The sequence below is a fragment of the Panulirus ornatus genome, chromosome 8 (assembly GCF_036320965.1).
Source record: "Panulirus ornatus isolate Po-2019 chromosome 8, ASM3632096v1, whole genome shotgun sequence".
Lineage (NCBI taxonomy): Eukaryota > Metazoa > Arthropoda > Malacostraca > Decapoda > Palinuridae > Panulirus > Panulirus ornatus.
In genome coordinates, this window is record NC_092231.1 from 42,879,046 (window position 1) to 42,896,239 (window position 17,194).

General features: G+C 38.0%; 1 protein-coding gene across 10 annotated transcripts in view; it reads right to left on the reverse strand.

The window, feature by feature from the left end:
- The window catches only part of LOC139749912 (uncharacterized), a 342,664-nt gene that overhangs the window by 151,097 nt on the left and 174,373 nt on the right, over positions 1–17,194 (reverse strand). For all 10 annotated transcript variants that reach the window (XR_011713065.1, XM_071664324.1, XM_071664321.1 and 7 more), the window contains exon 7: positions 13,951–14,134. Coding sequence is in view for 9 of the 10 variants with exons in the window: in XM_071664324.1 (XP_071520425.1) it covers positions 13,951–14,134 (184 nt within the window). In the remaining variant the exon portion in view is untranslated. The remainder of the gene's footprint in view (positions 1–13,950; positions 14,135–17,194) is intronic.

Here is a 17,194-nt window from a genome sequence, read left to right on the forward strand (position 1 = left end):
TATGGGGGGGGCATTTCTTTCGTCTGTTTCCTTGCGCTACCTCGCAAACGCGGGAGACAGCGACAAAGTATAATAATAATAATAAAAAATAATTTTTTTTTTCTTTTTTTTTTTTTTTTATACTTTGTCGCTGTCTCCCGCGTTTGCGAGGTAGCGCAAGGAAACAGACGAAAGAAATGGCCCAACCCCCCCCATACACATGTACATACACACGTCCACACACGCAAATATACATACCTACACAGCTTTCCATGGTTTACCCCAGACGCTTCACATGCCTTGATTCAATCCACTGACAGCACGTCAACCCCTGTATACCACATCGCTCCAATTCACTCTATTCCTTGCCCTCCTTTCACCCTCCTGCATGTTCAGGCCCCGATCACACAAAATCCTTTTCACTCCATCTTTCCACCTCCAATTTGGTCTCCCTCTTCTCCTCGTTCCCTCCACCTCCGACACATATATCCTCTTGGTCAATCTTTCCTCACTCATTCTCTCCATGTGCCCAAACCATTTCAAAACACCCTCTTCTGCTCTCTCAACCACGCTCTTTTTATTTCCACACATCTCTTTTACCCTTACGTTACTTACTCGATCAAACCACCTCACACCACACATTGTCCTCAAACATCTCATTTCCAGCACATCCATCCTCCTACGCACAACTCTATCCATAGCCCACGCCTCGCAACCATACAACATTGTTGGAACTACTATTCCTTCAAACATACCCATTTTTGCTTTCCGGGATAATGTTCTCGACTTCCACACATTTTTCAAGGCTCCCAAAATTTTCGCCCCCTCCCCCACCCTATGATCCACTTCCGCTTCCATGGTTCCATAATAATAATAATAATAATAATAATAATAATAATAATAATGATAATAATAATAATAATGATAATAATTATAATGATATCAATAATTATAATAATAATACTAATAACAATATAATCATAATAATAATGTGTCTCCCCTGATGATGTGATTGTTGCTCGGAAGTGCACTCAGGAACTTGTCGTGTTTTATTTTCCCCATGGACTCAAGTAATAGAGTGAAAGGGAACAATGTGGTATACCAAGGTGGACATGCTGTCAATGGATTGAGCCAGGGCATGTGAAGCGTCTGGGGTAAACCATGGAAAGTTTTGTGGGGCCTAGATGTAAAAAGGGAGCTGTGGTTTTGGTGCATTACGCATGACAGCTAGAGATTGAGCGTGAACGAATGTGGCCTTTATTGTCGTTTCCTGGCACTACCTTACACGCACGCGGGGGGGAGGGGGGCTGTCATTTCATGTGTTGCAGGGTGGCAGCAGGAATGTATAAAAGCAGAATGTATGAATATGTACAAGTGTATATATGTATATGTCTGTGTATGTATATGTATGTATACATTGAAATGCATAGGTATGTATAGGCATGTGTGTGGGTGTTTATGTATATGCATATGTATGTAGGTGGGTTGGGCCATTCTTTCATCTGTTTCCTTGCACTACTTTGCTAATAATAATGAAATGATAATAATAATAATACTAACAATTAATCCAGCAACCTTGAGACCTGACCACTGCCAGACCACATGAAATGCCAGAAATCAGAAATTGACCCCTAAGTCATACACAGTTGATGATCTGATCTCATAGTACTGACAGAAAGTCTTTACAGACGTTCCTTTATCTAATTTTTTCAGTAACTCCACCATTTCAAGCATAAATAATGATTTATGCTTACACTTATAAGCACTAGCACCATCTTCTGCACCTCTTGGTGCTGAAGGGCTAAAATATAGCTGAATATAAGAAATCAACAGGACTGTTAATTAGCTTGGCTAAAATATAGACAGATTTTGGTGCCTTGGTGGTAGATCCACAAATTAACAACTAATGGCAGCAGATTCAAAATGTGCTAGACCACAGTGCTGGATTAGAGAGTTACAGCCTGTATTAATAATATATTTTCTTATAGTAACTGACATGGCATGGGCAAAGCATGCCCAAATCAAAGGCTATTTTGGGTAAAAGAAATAATGTGAAAAGATAGTAAAATCAATCAGTGCTCTGCAGGTGTTTGTACACCTGACTCTCAAAGACACAATGGCTATATGGAGGAAAGACAAAAAAGGAAGAGAATTCAAAAGCTTAGTTGTTCAAGAGAAGGAGGTATCCTAACAGTCATAACAGTAAATTCTAGAGTGGCTGGTCTCCACACAGAAACTATGGAAGGCAGCAGCCATCCATGTGCCTCACATTCAAGCCTTAGGGGTGGAGATAATGCAGACAGCTTACAAGAACAATGACTAAAATAATACTCAAATAAAAAAGAGAGACCTGCAACATCACAGTGTAAAGAAAGTGATGGTTGCAGAAAGGTGCTGCTAGGAGAATTAGTAAAACAGAAGGCTTCTGATTCCACTCTAGTTAATAGAGAGGTGGAGGAAGAACAACCCCAGAAGTGTGAGCAGTATTCTGTATTAGGATGTGTAAAGCTCCCACTGATATGAAATAGCTGCTTAGAAGGAAAATAATTCCAGCTCCTATACAGTATTTCTAGCATTTTGGAAGCAGACTTTGTAATGTTTGTTATATGAGGTTTTCAGGATGGAGTGGATGTGGTTATACCCATCATTTTCATATCATCAAAAGGTCGAACTGTGGTGCTTTGAAATTGAACAGAGGGAAATGAATGACATAGACAGAGATACAGGAAAAAATTGTACATAAACACTACTAAGTTTAACTGAGTCTCTGCTTCTCCATTCTGAGATACTACACAGGTCCAAATTGAGGAAGGATATATATTCAATACAAGAAAGAGAATAATTATTAGATGGAGGGGAGGGAAAGTGAGCTGAAGAATACAAAGTGGAATCCTCAAGATAAGAGTGAAGAGTGTTAAAAGCAGAAGAAAGAAAATTTTTATTGAGAGAAAAAAGAGAGTAGGTGGTAGAACAGAACCATGAAGAATACCACTGTTGATAGAATTATAAGGGGAAAGGCATTCCATCAATGATTAATGCAATGAAACTGCCACAGAGGAAACTATGCATAAGGGAACAGAGAGAAGCAGAATGTCCAAAACAAGAGAGTTTAAAAAGCAAAGAATTATGCCACACTATGCCACATGCTTTGGAGATACTGAGAGCTATGACAAGCATTTCACCAAAATCCCTGAGAAAGGACAATCACAGGGTTCAAATCATTTCAGAAACACACAGCTGTACTTACTACAAACAGCTATCGAAAACTTTGGGATCATAGGGTCATTAATGTAACGTATGGCACTGATATGTCTTGAGAACTTGACCAAGATCTGTTTCCATCATTGAACAGACAACATGCAGTGTGATATTTTAGTGAACATCAGTAAGAACACATCAGAGTTCATGTATAACAATTTTCATTTTCTAAGACAAGTGTACACAAATGTGTGTTCACAAATGTAAGTACTAGGGAAGACAGATATTATCATCAATGCATGTGAAATTAGTTTAGGGTACATTCGTACTGAAACATAACTTGTAAAATTCAAGTAAATTAATGTCTTAAAATTTGATTTTAATTTCACTGTTGTACTCAAATGTATCAATTTAATCTGTAACTCTTCTGGATCTGTATCAACAGTAACAGCAAATGGAGATGCAAATCTTTTTCTTTCTTTTAAACTATTTGCCATTTCCCGCGTTGACGAGGTAGCGTTAAGAACAGAGGACTGGGCCTTTTTTGGAATATCCTCACCTGGCCCCCTCTGTTCCTTCTTTTGGAAAATTAAAAAAAAAAACAAGAGGGGAGGATTTCCAGCCCCCCGCTCCCTCCCCTTTTAGTCGCCTTCTACGACACGCAGGGAATACGTGGGAAGTATTCTTAATCCCCTATCCCCAGGGATAAGAGAGAGATGCAAATACTTTTAGTTAAATTTCAAGAGCATGTAGACTAGCAAACCTTGACTCAAATTCTTCTTTTACGGATAGTACATCATATGCATATTTAGTCACACTATATTGCTGGTGGCATGTGCAGCAAGAGCTGTAAAGTGTACTACATTGTTTTTTTAATAATTGATTTTCCCATTAACCCAATATATTTTTGAACCTTTGATTTGATCAACAAGACTGTTCATGAAGTGATCTTTTCCTTTGGCTTAGCATTCAGTTCACTGAGATGTGCAATCAAATCTACTAAAAGCCAGTTATTTTTTTGGATAATTCTTCTATGAGCTTCACTTGCATACCTCTGAACATTCTTCCCTCATTAAGAATGTTATAAAATCTTATTAGTACTTTTCCTCTGCTCAGCCAATGTACTCCACACTGAAAGGTGACCACAGCACTCTGAACCAAGATTTTTTTCAAATTCTTTGAACTGCATAAGATGAAGAGCATGTGATTTACTATAGTTGTCTAGAAGTAACAACTGGCATTACATGATTCACACTGATTCATTTAGCACATAAGTTTTCTAGGTGAACAATGCAGTGCAAAACAACAATCTTTGATTTCCTTCTTGTTCTGATTCAGTTACAAGTCTTGCAGCAGCACATTCATTCAACCCAGCCATGGCTGTTATTCCACCTCTTGTTGTGTCAGTGAGTTTCTCTAACTTTAATTTGTGTTTTAAAAATGTATCCATCATTTCATTGAACACATCTTCACGTGCATAGGTACCTTTCATGCTAACCAAATGCAACAGTTCTTCAGTTACTTCAAAATATGAAGATAAGCCATGTACAAAACTGGCAAACTAAGCTGTATTACCAATATCCATAGATTCATCCATATATATAGAATAAGACTTAAATTCATTCATCGTGTCCACTGCTTGTTTCTTTATGTTGTCTTCAATGTCATCAATCCTTCAAGTAACTGTTTGCCATGAGAGACTAATATTAGAAAATCACTGTTTCTTATCAAGACACAAAATTTTTGCCTCAGTTACAAGATAATCTTTAACCAAACTTCCCATCTACACATGGCATAAGTCAATTAGCAATTAGTTCACTGATAACATAACTTACTTTTGTACTTCCTTTAGCATTACCATCAACTCTGTTTAATAATTCTATTTGTTCATTGTGCCATTTCATCAACAAAGCTGTCCTTTAATTCCATCATATTTTTCTGCATATTTCGATGTATAGTGATTGTATATATATTGTACTTTTCATTACCGTGACAGATTCTGAATATAACAACCATTCAGATCTGGCTCTGACACAAACAAAAAAGTATCTTTTAGTTCAATCATTATTAACCTCCCTGAATTCACTATCAAGCTTCCTCTTCTTTGTTACAGACTGCACCATAACAAGTCTTGCAATCAACAGAAATGCTATAATAATTAAATAAGACACACTATGTAATAATAACAGCACACAAACACTCATTTGCCCTTTCCATGGGTAATTGCCACATGACAGAGAGGCAGAATCATTCCCAGTGATGAGTGCAGAGTTTGAATGCTTACATAACATAGTTGGGACTGGAATTCCCTGAGCAGAATAATGTACTCTGTACAAACTACAGATTACGTCGCCATCAATAACAGTTTGTCTCTAAAACTGAAGAAAAAGTGAGAGTAAAAATTGGTTTGTATCATCCTTTTTTTCTTGTATTACATAAATGTACATCACTTCAAATTACATTTACATAAGGCCTACACTTATTTAACAGTAATGCCAAGTACATGGAGGCTGGAAGAAATTGCTTGGCAGCTCACTTGTGGCCCAAGAAGGAAAAAATTGATACAAAATTTATCAATATTTTTGGTTAAGTACTAGAAAAATATTTCAGCAAAAATAGTCAACCTGGTTGCATGACTTGACATGCATGACTTTCAGAATAAGTGTATCTTTTATGGCAGACAGCCACTGATTCAATAACACAATCTCTGTGACAGTCTTTGACTTGCCAATGGCAGGCTGGGAGCAAGCTATCATACCACTATCTAGATCAAAGAATAGTGATAGGTGGGAAAAGCCAATGATCATCACCATAGACAGAGAGTTACAGGGTCCTAACCTTATTATATATTCCTAAAAAACATCTCCTATGGTTGTGGACAAATTACAGAGGAGAAAAACAGTCTATTGCAATACTGAGTAAAATTAAATAATTCTTTTTCTTTTTTTTTTTTTTTTTTGCTTTGTCGCTGTCTCCCGCGTTTGCGAGGTAGCGCAAGGAAACAGACGAAAGAAATGGCCCAACCCACCCCATACACATGTATATACATACGTCCACACACACGCAAATATACATACCTACACAGCTTTCCATGGTTTACCCCAGACGCTTCACATGCCTTGATTCAATCCACTGACAGCACGTCAACCCCGGTATACCACATCGATCCAATTCACTCTATTCCTTGCCCTCCTTTCACCCTCCTGCATGTTCAGGCCCCGATCACACAAAATCTTTTTCACTCCATCTTTCCACCTCCAATTTGGTCTCCCACTTCTCCTCGTTCCCTCCACCTCCGACACATATATCCTCTTGGTCAATCTTTCCTCACTCATTCTCTCCATGTGACCAAACCATTTCAAAACACCCTCTTCTGCTCTCTCAACCACGCTCTTTTTATTTCCACACATCTCTCTTACCCTTACGTTACTTACTCGATCAAACCACCTCACACCACACATTGTCCTCAAACATCTCATTTCCAGCACATCCATCCTCCTGCGCACAACTCTATCCATAGTCCACGCCTCGCAACCATACAACATAATATAATTATTATAATAATATAATTATTTATTTTGCTTTGTCGCTGTCTCCCGCGTTTGCGAGGTAGCGCAAGGAAACAGACGAAAGAAATGGCCCAACCCACCCCCATACACATGTATATCCATACACATCCACACACACAAATATACATACCCATACATCTCAATGTATACATATATATACACACACAGACACATACATATATACACATACACACAATTCACACTGCCTTTATTCATTCCCATCGCCACCTCGCCACACATGGAATAACATCCCCCTCCCCCTTCATGTGTGCAAGGTAGCGCTAGGAAAAGACAACAAAGGCCACATTCGTTCACACTCAGTCTCTAGCTGTCATGTAATAATGCCCGAAACCACAGCTCCCTTTCCACATCCAGGCCCCACATAACTTTCCATGGTGTACCTCAGACGCTTCACATGCCCTGATTCAATCCACTGACAGCACGTCTACCCCGGTATACCACATCGATCCAATTCACTCTATTCCTTGCCCACCATTCACCTTCCTGCATGTTCAGGCCCCGATCACTCAAAATCTTTTTCACTCCATCTTTCCACCTCCAATTTGGTCTCCCACTTCTCCTCGTTCCCTCAACCTCCGACACATATATCCTCTTGGTCAATCTTTCCTCACTCAGTCTCTCCATGTGCCCAAACCATTTCAAAACACTCTCTTCTGCTCTCTCTACCATGCTCTTTTTATTTCCACACATCTCTCTTACCCTTACATTACTTACTCGATCAAACCACCTCACACCACATATTGTCCTCAAACATCTCATTTCCAGCACATCCACCCTCCTACGCATAACTCTATCCATAGCCCATACCTCGCAACCATACAACATTGTTGGAAAAACTATTCCTTCAAACATACCCATTTTTGCTTTCCGAGATAATGTTCTCGACTTCCACACATTCTTCAAGGCTCCCAGGATTTTCGCCCCCTCCCCCACCCTATGATTCACTTCCGCTTCCATGGTTCCATCCGCTGCCAGATCCACTCCCAGATATCTAAAACACTTTACTTCCTCCAGTTTTTCTCCATTCAAACTTACCTTCCAATTGACTTGACCCTCAACCCTACTGTACCTAATAACCTTGCTCTTATTCACATTTACTCTTAACTTTCTTCTTTCACACACTTTACCAAACTCAGTCACCAGCTTCTGCAGTTTCTCACATGAATCAGCCACCAGCGCTGTATCATCAGCGAAATTAAATAAACCATATATAAATAAGAATGTCATTAATCTAGGGGCTAATTAATGATACAGCAAATGTTCCACAGTTACACTTAGAATGACAGAACTATCATCAGACTGTGTAATTCAGTTAACACTTAATATGGAAATTTATTGTAAGCTTGTGTAACAAAACATAACAGTATGAGTAACAATAAAGCCACCAAAAATACTCACAGAGTGCACACTAATGCATAAAGATGAACGATACTGTTGCCACACATCTTTGTGCAATTTTTCAGGAATTGGACTTATTGTGAGCATAAAGCAACTGATTAACCCATGAAGAGCATCTTTTAGAGCATCTATTTGGGGATAATGAATCTGCAAGTCTGAGAAACAATTCAGCAGAGACCAACTTAACACACACCAAAGTAATACCCTAAGGCTGCAAGCAAAATCAAGTTCATCTCTTCAGGTATCTGGCTGAAATTTATCACATCCTGAGAATCATAGTAAATATATCTTAGACTTCTCATTTGACTGAGTAACCATAACATTTACTGCTTATTCAACTTAGCTCTGGGACTGAACACAATCCTCATTAAAGTGAAGCAGTTTCACCAAGTCCTTTATCTTATCATTTCAAGAGTTAATCTTTACCCTGTATATTGTAAATACAGTAATTTCATAGCAAAAGAATGCATAGAATACTGATTACTTTTAAATAACTTGTGATATCTAAACAGCTTAAAGCTCATCACAGTACTGGAACTAATACATGGTAACTATAATTATAAGAGAAACCTGTTAATTCTAAAACTCAAAACTAGATTGATTTATGAGGCCATAAAAAGTTATACTCACAATGGAGAATAGGAAAATCAAATTAATGCAATCAATCTCAGACAAGAAATTCATCTTGCACTGATTGAGTGACAAAAGTTTTCATATCATATTACACACAGCACATTTTGAAGACAAATATTACAAAAGTATTCTGACACTAATAAGGTTACACATTTTATAATGTGCAAAACTTCCATAAGATGTCCAAAATACTACTTTCATCTACAGGGTATTCACAAAGCCATTGTTCTGTTTCAAAATTTTATTACAATAAAACCAAAGAGATAAAACAATTTTTTCTTGCAATTTCTTCTTAAGAAAGTTTCTTTTGTTCTTCACTGCACCTCAATATGTACACCATTAGTGGCATATTGCACATCCAGGCGAACCTCTACTTCAGTCCTCATGTTGGCCAGCATTTCCTTTGTCACACTCCTGGTGCAATGGCTTATCCTTGCTTGAAGTGTTTCAGTATCAGCAACAGGGGTTTGAGAAACATTATCCTTGACAAGCCCCAACAAGAAGTTTAAGGGTGTAACACTGAGAGACCTGTGAGGATACATGACTGGCTCATCACATCCAATCCATCTGCTGGGGAAGTTCTCACCAAGGAAGCCGCACACAAACAAACTCCAGTGTGGTAATGCACCATCATGCTGAAAAGTAATGAATGGCTGCAGTTCTTCCATACTGAGACACCAGTATGTCAAGATAAACATTTCCTGTCAAATTCTGCTCAGCAAAGAAATAATGGGCCTATCATCATATCATGCATTAGTCCACAACAAACACTGGGTTTTGAGCTACCATGAATGCGTTCATGAAATTCATGGGGGTTTTCAAACCCCCACATTCACACATTACAGTGCTTAACTTGTTCCGACATGTAAAAAGTGAATTCTTTAGAAAACAAAACCCTTTTTAGGGATCTGGTGTCTTCATCAATTGATGTTATCATGGTACATGCAAACACAAAGTGCCATGGCTCATCATTGGTTTAAAGCTTCTGGTACTGTATCTGCACTCTATATGCATGAAGATGCAATCTTTTGTGTACAGCTTTGTGTACTGTTGATCTTGGTAGCTGGAATTCATGTGTAGCATGATGAATAGACATTCCAGGGCTGTGTTGGAAAGACTCTTGGACTTTAGCAACACTTACATCTGAAACACCTGGACATTCACTTTATGGTGAGTCAGGCATGCTCCCTGTCACCAGAATCTTGTGAAACCATCTCCTAATCCTGGATATGAAAGGAGGGTTATAGCCATATTGAGAGCATTAACTGATTTCAACTCTGCAAACCAGATAACACATTAAGCTGTTACCTACATAACAGTCACTTTCCCTGTGTCATACAAGGCGGCCATAGTGATGAGTAGTGGGGGTTGGAAAGCTCCCCACCTTCTTGCACTTCAATTTCTACAAGATGGAATAGAAGTAGCTTATCTTCCTTGAGGGCTCAGGCTGAGGTGTATGAATCTATATGGATGTAACCAAGATGAAAAGAAAGGACAGATAGGTAGCATATTTGAAGAAAGAAACCTGGATTTTCTGGTAATGAGTGAAACAAAGCTCAAGGGTAAAGGGAAAAAATAGTCTGGAAATGTCTTAAGAGTAAAGTCAGGAATGATGTGAGGGCAAGAGCTAAAGATGGGTTAGCAGTTCTGCTGAAGCAGGAGTTGTGAAAGTGTACAGAAGTGAGCTTCACACTCTGTGGGTAAAATGGAAGTGGATCGCAAGAGATGGGTGATCATTAGTGTTTATGCACCTAGCCATGAAAAGGAAGATCATGACAGGCAAGTACTTTGAAGGCAACTGAATGAGGCTGTCCGCAGTTTTGATGGTGTATCTTCCTCATGCTTCATGCATTATTCATCTCACACATTCTTGTATTTTACCTATACTGACCTTGAAAACTATTCTTTTACATCCACACATTCTGGAAGGGAAGTGCAGTTTTCTGCACATTCTACATTATCAATTTTTCTTGTCCACATGAGCTCCCAGTGGACCTCCATTTCCTCTCCTTTGCATGACTCTACTTTCAACTTCAGCAAACCAACTACCATTGTTATTGATTATCACTCCTAAATACATGAATTCTAAACAACTAAATGCTTTCTCATTAGACTCATATAATACTATTACAGTCCACCTCTTTAAAAAACAGTTATCTTGCTTTACCTCAAATCTGCTTTCAATACATTCTTCCTACACACATAATGACTACACAAACAGAATACTCTAACCTACTACAAGTATTCCATAAAATTACTCTAATTCTGCTTAGAAAACAGCTATCATCTGCATATAATAACAGTAGTACACTGTAGTTGCATTGCCTTACTTTTATCTCATATTATGCTCCAAGTACTAAAACATAAAAAGCTCATTGCATCATTACACAGACTTGCCTTATTCCCACATTCATTTCATAATTTCAAACCCCTCACTCAAACAAACCCCTCTCCAACTTAAGCACAGCCCCCATGAATAAAAGGTTGTGCACCCAGGGTCATTCTGCTGACCCCTCAAATTTACTTTCATTATCTTCTTCCTACACATATTAACTGTACAAACAACATAATGTAAAGTATAAGTATTCTATGAAACTCCTTTAATTCTGCTACAACAGCTATCATCTAAATACAATAACAGTGAAATAACCAGAGACACCTGAAAACACTCCTTTATGACTATGGTGTTTTTTGTGAATTGTATATCAGTTATCTAACTGAAATAATCAAACAGCTGAAAAAGTAATGAAAGAATACAGCAAAGCAACAGTGCCAGTGCCAGATCTACCAACAGACATCTTTCAATGGTGTCAGTGTTTAGGATAACAGACCATCATTGTTACAAGTGACTTACTCTCATAATGCCCTAATGCAGCTTGAAGCAAGGCAACAATTACCCAAGTACCAATACTTTTCTGAGATTGGCATCTTTGATATCACGCTCAGAAATCCATCAAGGTCACCTTCCCTGAACAAAGTACACATAACCCCACCACCATCTAACCTTATCATACTTTGAAGTCCCTCAACCCTGGTTTGGACAATCAAAGCTACTCATACTGAATGTCATCTCATTCTTAACACTATAGATGAGCTGGTCAGTACAATCAGGTCAGTTAAAGTAGATGTTGCAGCCATAAAAGAAGCATGGTAGACTGTTCTTGAAACATGCTAAATGAAAGATTATGAAATATTTCATCATCTACACACCAATGGGTGTGGTGGAAGCACAGTGCTGTTCTGCCATATGGAATTATAACTGTTGAAATTCAAAAGGAGAAGAAAGTAATGTGGATTCACATAGCATAGGCCATCCACTCTCGCTAAAGTGCCTCCATCATTTACAGTGTACTATATCATTAGCTGTATTGCTTGAATGGATAATGTACTAATGTCCCATCTTATCAACCCATCAGATTACCTTAGAGTCAGGTAACCATGTGCCAAGTCAGTATGGTGTGGCTATTTCATGAAATCAATAACAAGGGCATACATTTATCATAAATTGGAGAGACTTTCCCACACATACTCTCATAACCCTCATGACCTTATCTTAACCTATATGACTGATGAGTACCAACATCAACTGAAGCCACCTAGAGTACAATGGTCAAGGATACAATAGGTCTAGAGTACAATACTGTCTCACAGGTGGGCAATATAGAATGGCTAAAATGACAAGCAGTCAGTCAAGTCAATGTGCTGCACGAGCTTGAAGTGACAAACAGAGGGGAAGACAGGTGTCCACAAATCATATGTAAAGAAGCAAAAACGGTAGACACTGACAGCAGTACAAAGGTAGGCTACCTACCTACCTATCTACCTACCTACCTTCCTTCCCTGGGAGCTCCTTTCTTCTAAAAGGCCCCCACAGCATTCAGGGAGCAGGCCACATCCATTGGGTGGGAGCACAGGTCATAAAGCATAGTGATGCTGTGTGTATGCCTATTTGGGGAGAGTGTATGGCAAGTGAGTTGTAAGTGTTAATAGCTTTCACTGTGGTAGTTGCACTGTGGGTATGACAAGTCTTTAGATACAATGAAATGGTGACTGAGGAGTTGTCATGATGGGTAATGTCTAGAACACAGACAAGAGACTATAACTTGTGCATGTCTTGGAAAAGTGGTTTCAGATAGGTGTATGACTGGCGAGATGATGTCCTGGACTGAGTTGGAAGTGTGGCTGTTTAGCATTTGTCAAGCCACTTAAATGTGTATCACTGTGTTTTGTCTGTGTTATGTTTACTGGGGTGGGGTATCCATGTGTATCTGTTGCTGAAGTGCTAAGCTATACCATAAGTAAGGAAGGTATATGATCAGGGAAATTCTTACAAAGTACAAAGTGAGATTTTGATTTTATGGATCTAATTTTACTTTTATTGTGGACCAAAACACTGGAAGGGTAGGGCTAAAAGTAGTGAATATAAATGTGGGTATGGAGTGGCACTGAACATAAAAGTGCCAGATTTAGGGGCCATACTCTAGAACTCTCCAGATATTCATGGAGTTATGAAGGTAAAACTTACGAAGTAGATACAATCAAATCTAATCTTCCCTAAAGGACATAAGAGAGCAAGAAGGGAAAGAGAAGACAGAGGATCAGAGGATTTATTTGGCCTTAGTGGTAAGAGAAACTTTAAAGTTTCGGGAACTGCTCATAGATAATTGTCCTTTCTACCAGTACAAAACAGAAAAGCAGTAGGAGGAAGGTTCAAATTGATATAACAGTAAACAATCCTCCAAAATAATAGACTGAATCAGAGAATGAATTAATTGATATTTATTGGAGAAAAAAAGTCTGATATGATGACGTGAAAACTGACAAGAAACGGTGAAATATGGTTCTCTCAAAACCCCTCTGGATATGCATAGTGAAGCATAGAAAGTCCTAAAGTTTGGTTTGATGTTGGCTCATGTTAGGTCAGGAAAGCCCTTACAATAGGTTAGGTTAGGTCAGGTCAGGAGAGCCCTTACATTAGGTTAAGATAGTTCAGGAAAACCTTTACATTATATTAGGTTATATCAAGAAAAACCCTTTCATTAGATTTGGTCAGATCAGGGTGACTCTGGACTTTTGCAGGTACTCTCCAGATGGGTTTCAGAAACATGACAGCAGAGCCATTCTTTCATATCAACTGTGATGCAACTCTCACCTCTACTGTCAAAGATCCAGAAACTTCATCATTTTCATAGGGCCGCGACTGAAGAGGGATGATTTGTCTCTGTGAAGGTGTAGCAACTAACTCTTCTATCCCTACAATTCCGAGTCCTAAGAAATTCCCATCCTTCTTATCATATACTTCAAAAAGAAGTTCTAAAGTGCCACCACTAAGGTCACTGTGAAAAAAAGAAAACAAAAAATAGATAAAAAAAATACTTATCTGGATAACAAAAAGATTACCTGATTTGGATAAATATATAATCTAGGATACTTATTTCTTATTCTATACAAAGGAAACAACTACAATACAACCTTTAACATCAACACATATCTCTTCCTCGACTGGTACAGACAGGTGATGTTTTCCTCCCACCCAAGACCCAAATAGCACACAAGAACTGACAGCAATATATTGCAATGATTACATGAGGTGTTTATAGTTTAAATATAAGCATAGTAAACTCTCCATTAACATTGTATATCAAATCACTTGATATTCAAACAGTAAGCTTCGTCAAATACTGTCTCCTTGCTTAGTTCATTCCAACCATCTACAACACTTACAGTAAAACAGTACTCATTTACATCCTTTCTAACCATTTTTCTGCCCACTTTCTTGTCATGGCCTCTGGTACAGCATCTTTTGAGGAACTGTTCACTATTAACACTGTATTGCTGATTTAGAAACTTGGGGGCTTTTGTCAGGTAACCTCTCTCTCCTCTCTTTCATGGTAGCAGCAGCTTTGATCCCTCAGCCACTCATTGTAGCTAAGTCTTTACTCGGTGTCCTCTTCAATAATCCCTCAGCCTGATAAGCTATGCCACAGCTATCAGGTTCATCCTGCCATGTTTAATGAACTATTTTAGATTCTAACTTGCTTGTCTATAAAGTTGTTCAGCTTCTCTAACCTTCCTTATTCATTCTACTTTACTTATTTCTTCCTCTCTCTGTACCTTTTGAATGATGGATGGCTGTTATGCTGCCTGTATCTTCTCAACAACACATTATGTTCTTTAGCTTCTTGACAATTGTATTAAAGCAGGTCTTACTCTTTGCTGACCTTCTCACTCCGCTCTCTGCCGAAGGTACTCATGTGCTAGCTATCACAAGAGACTTCACAAGGTTATCTCAAACAATTTTCTATATTCTGGTTATGGAGTTCCATTTCCCACTTCATATTCCCATAAGTCTGTTTAGTTACCTCAGCTCTATCTCCTCATTTTTTCCATTTTATATCCTCACTAATAACAAAGTCAAATTCAAGCACTAGATGATCACTTCTTCTGAGTAGAGCACCACAGCTGATATTTTCATGATGCTACACATGAAAAGAGGAGCTATTGCTAATGTTGTATCAGTTCCTCTGAGCCCAGTGTATTCAGCAATATGCTGATATATGAATTTTTCAAGTACACACTCTCTGAATCTATATTTATAAAAGATTTTCTGTCTTGATATCAACCCAAGCAGTATGCTCAGTCAGTTTTTCTACAGTTCAAATTATCTATTTCAATAAAACTTTATCATCTCTGAGAGAGGTTCTCTATGACTGAACCATCCTAAATGTGTGACTTACTTTAAATCATTCAGTAAAATGAGTTTGATTTAACTCAAGGCAATTAATGATCTATAAATACCTTTAGCATTCTAACTCTTTAACCAGTCCTCATATAGATCTACGGTGCCTGGTTAAGGGACCTCACATAATTATACGATTTGTTCTTTCGTGCCATCAATCAAATTTTAGCTGATGGTAGTGGCACATTATACCTTAAGCCTCTTTAAACAACAGTTAGACATGAGTTCTTTAGTTACCCTTCAAACAAGATAAAAATCTATATGACGATGACAAAAGAAGCTAAGCGCATGAAAACAATATATAAACAAGGTGAGGAAACTTGAGATAAGTCAACATCAGGCTGTGCAGCACTTAATAATATACCAGGAAAGTGCCCCCACCAGATGAATCTACTTCATTTTTGTTTCTATTAGGAAATTTGTGGCTTCTTTCATCTGTTTCTCTGTTGTTTTCTTATTCCTATATGCTGTCCTTTCATCTCATTTCATAAAAAAATCTTTTTTCTTTTACTTAAAAAACACCCCTTTCAGAAACCCTGAGAATTTCAAATGCCAATTAAAGGGGTTGAGATGGACAGCTTGCTTTACACAAGGCAATTTTACATCTTACACTTTACATCAGGCAATTCTACTGAGTTAATTTTACAATGTGCAAAATAGCACAATGGCTAATCATCAAGTTATCTAAATCCCAATGAAGTAATCTAAACCTACTGCAAGGGGTTCATCACCTGGGTAAGATTAGGGCACACATCTCCTGGACACAGTGCATGCAACATTATACCCTTGTTCATGCACCCTGATCTTCCTAACAACTTTCTCAAAATCTTTATAGGACTTACATAACCACACTTATGAAACCCCATCTTCTGACAGAAATCCTTAGCTTTTGCATGAGCCATGGGACCACTTATTGTCTGGCTTATCAAATGGACTTTTTGAAGCCACTTACATGTTACACTGTCAACAAGAGGGACCTTTAAATCTTTTAAAATTTTCCACTCATTTTTTTTTCGAGAACAAGAAAGACCATAGAACTTTGTATAAATCTTCCAGTCACATTTCTTCAAAGATTAAGACTGCATCTTCATCATATCAAATTTCTGCTTCTTGATTTTGTACACAGCATACAAACAAGAGAAGCCACACTCTGACCATGCTCTATATGCAGGATCAGTTTTGTTTCACCTCATAGATAAAATAAATTTTTTGCTTTTCTATGGAGAATTTTCATTTAAAGATAACACATGCTTAGGATCTATATATATTGAGCACAATCAGTAACATACACACAGATAACAATACATGAAATCTTCAGGGCACAGAACAGATGTGCTCAGTAACCTGCAAATTCCAAAATGTTCCACACAATATGTGATTACTTTAGGCTTAATGTTAGTAAACAGGAAGTTAGTATAGGTTATACTACATAAGGAATTGCTTCAAGTTAAAAGGCATTCCTTGGCAAAGATACAAAACCACTGATATGAACAAGTTCATACTGACATACTCTTATTTTCCAGTCCTAGTAAGTGCATTTTTCATAAAATACTGAAGCTCACTTAAGCACCAGGTGCATATTAAACTTCAAAAAAGCATAGATAGACTTTCACTATGAGCAAACTGGAAACAAAATATGTTTTGGCTTTCTTGTACA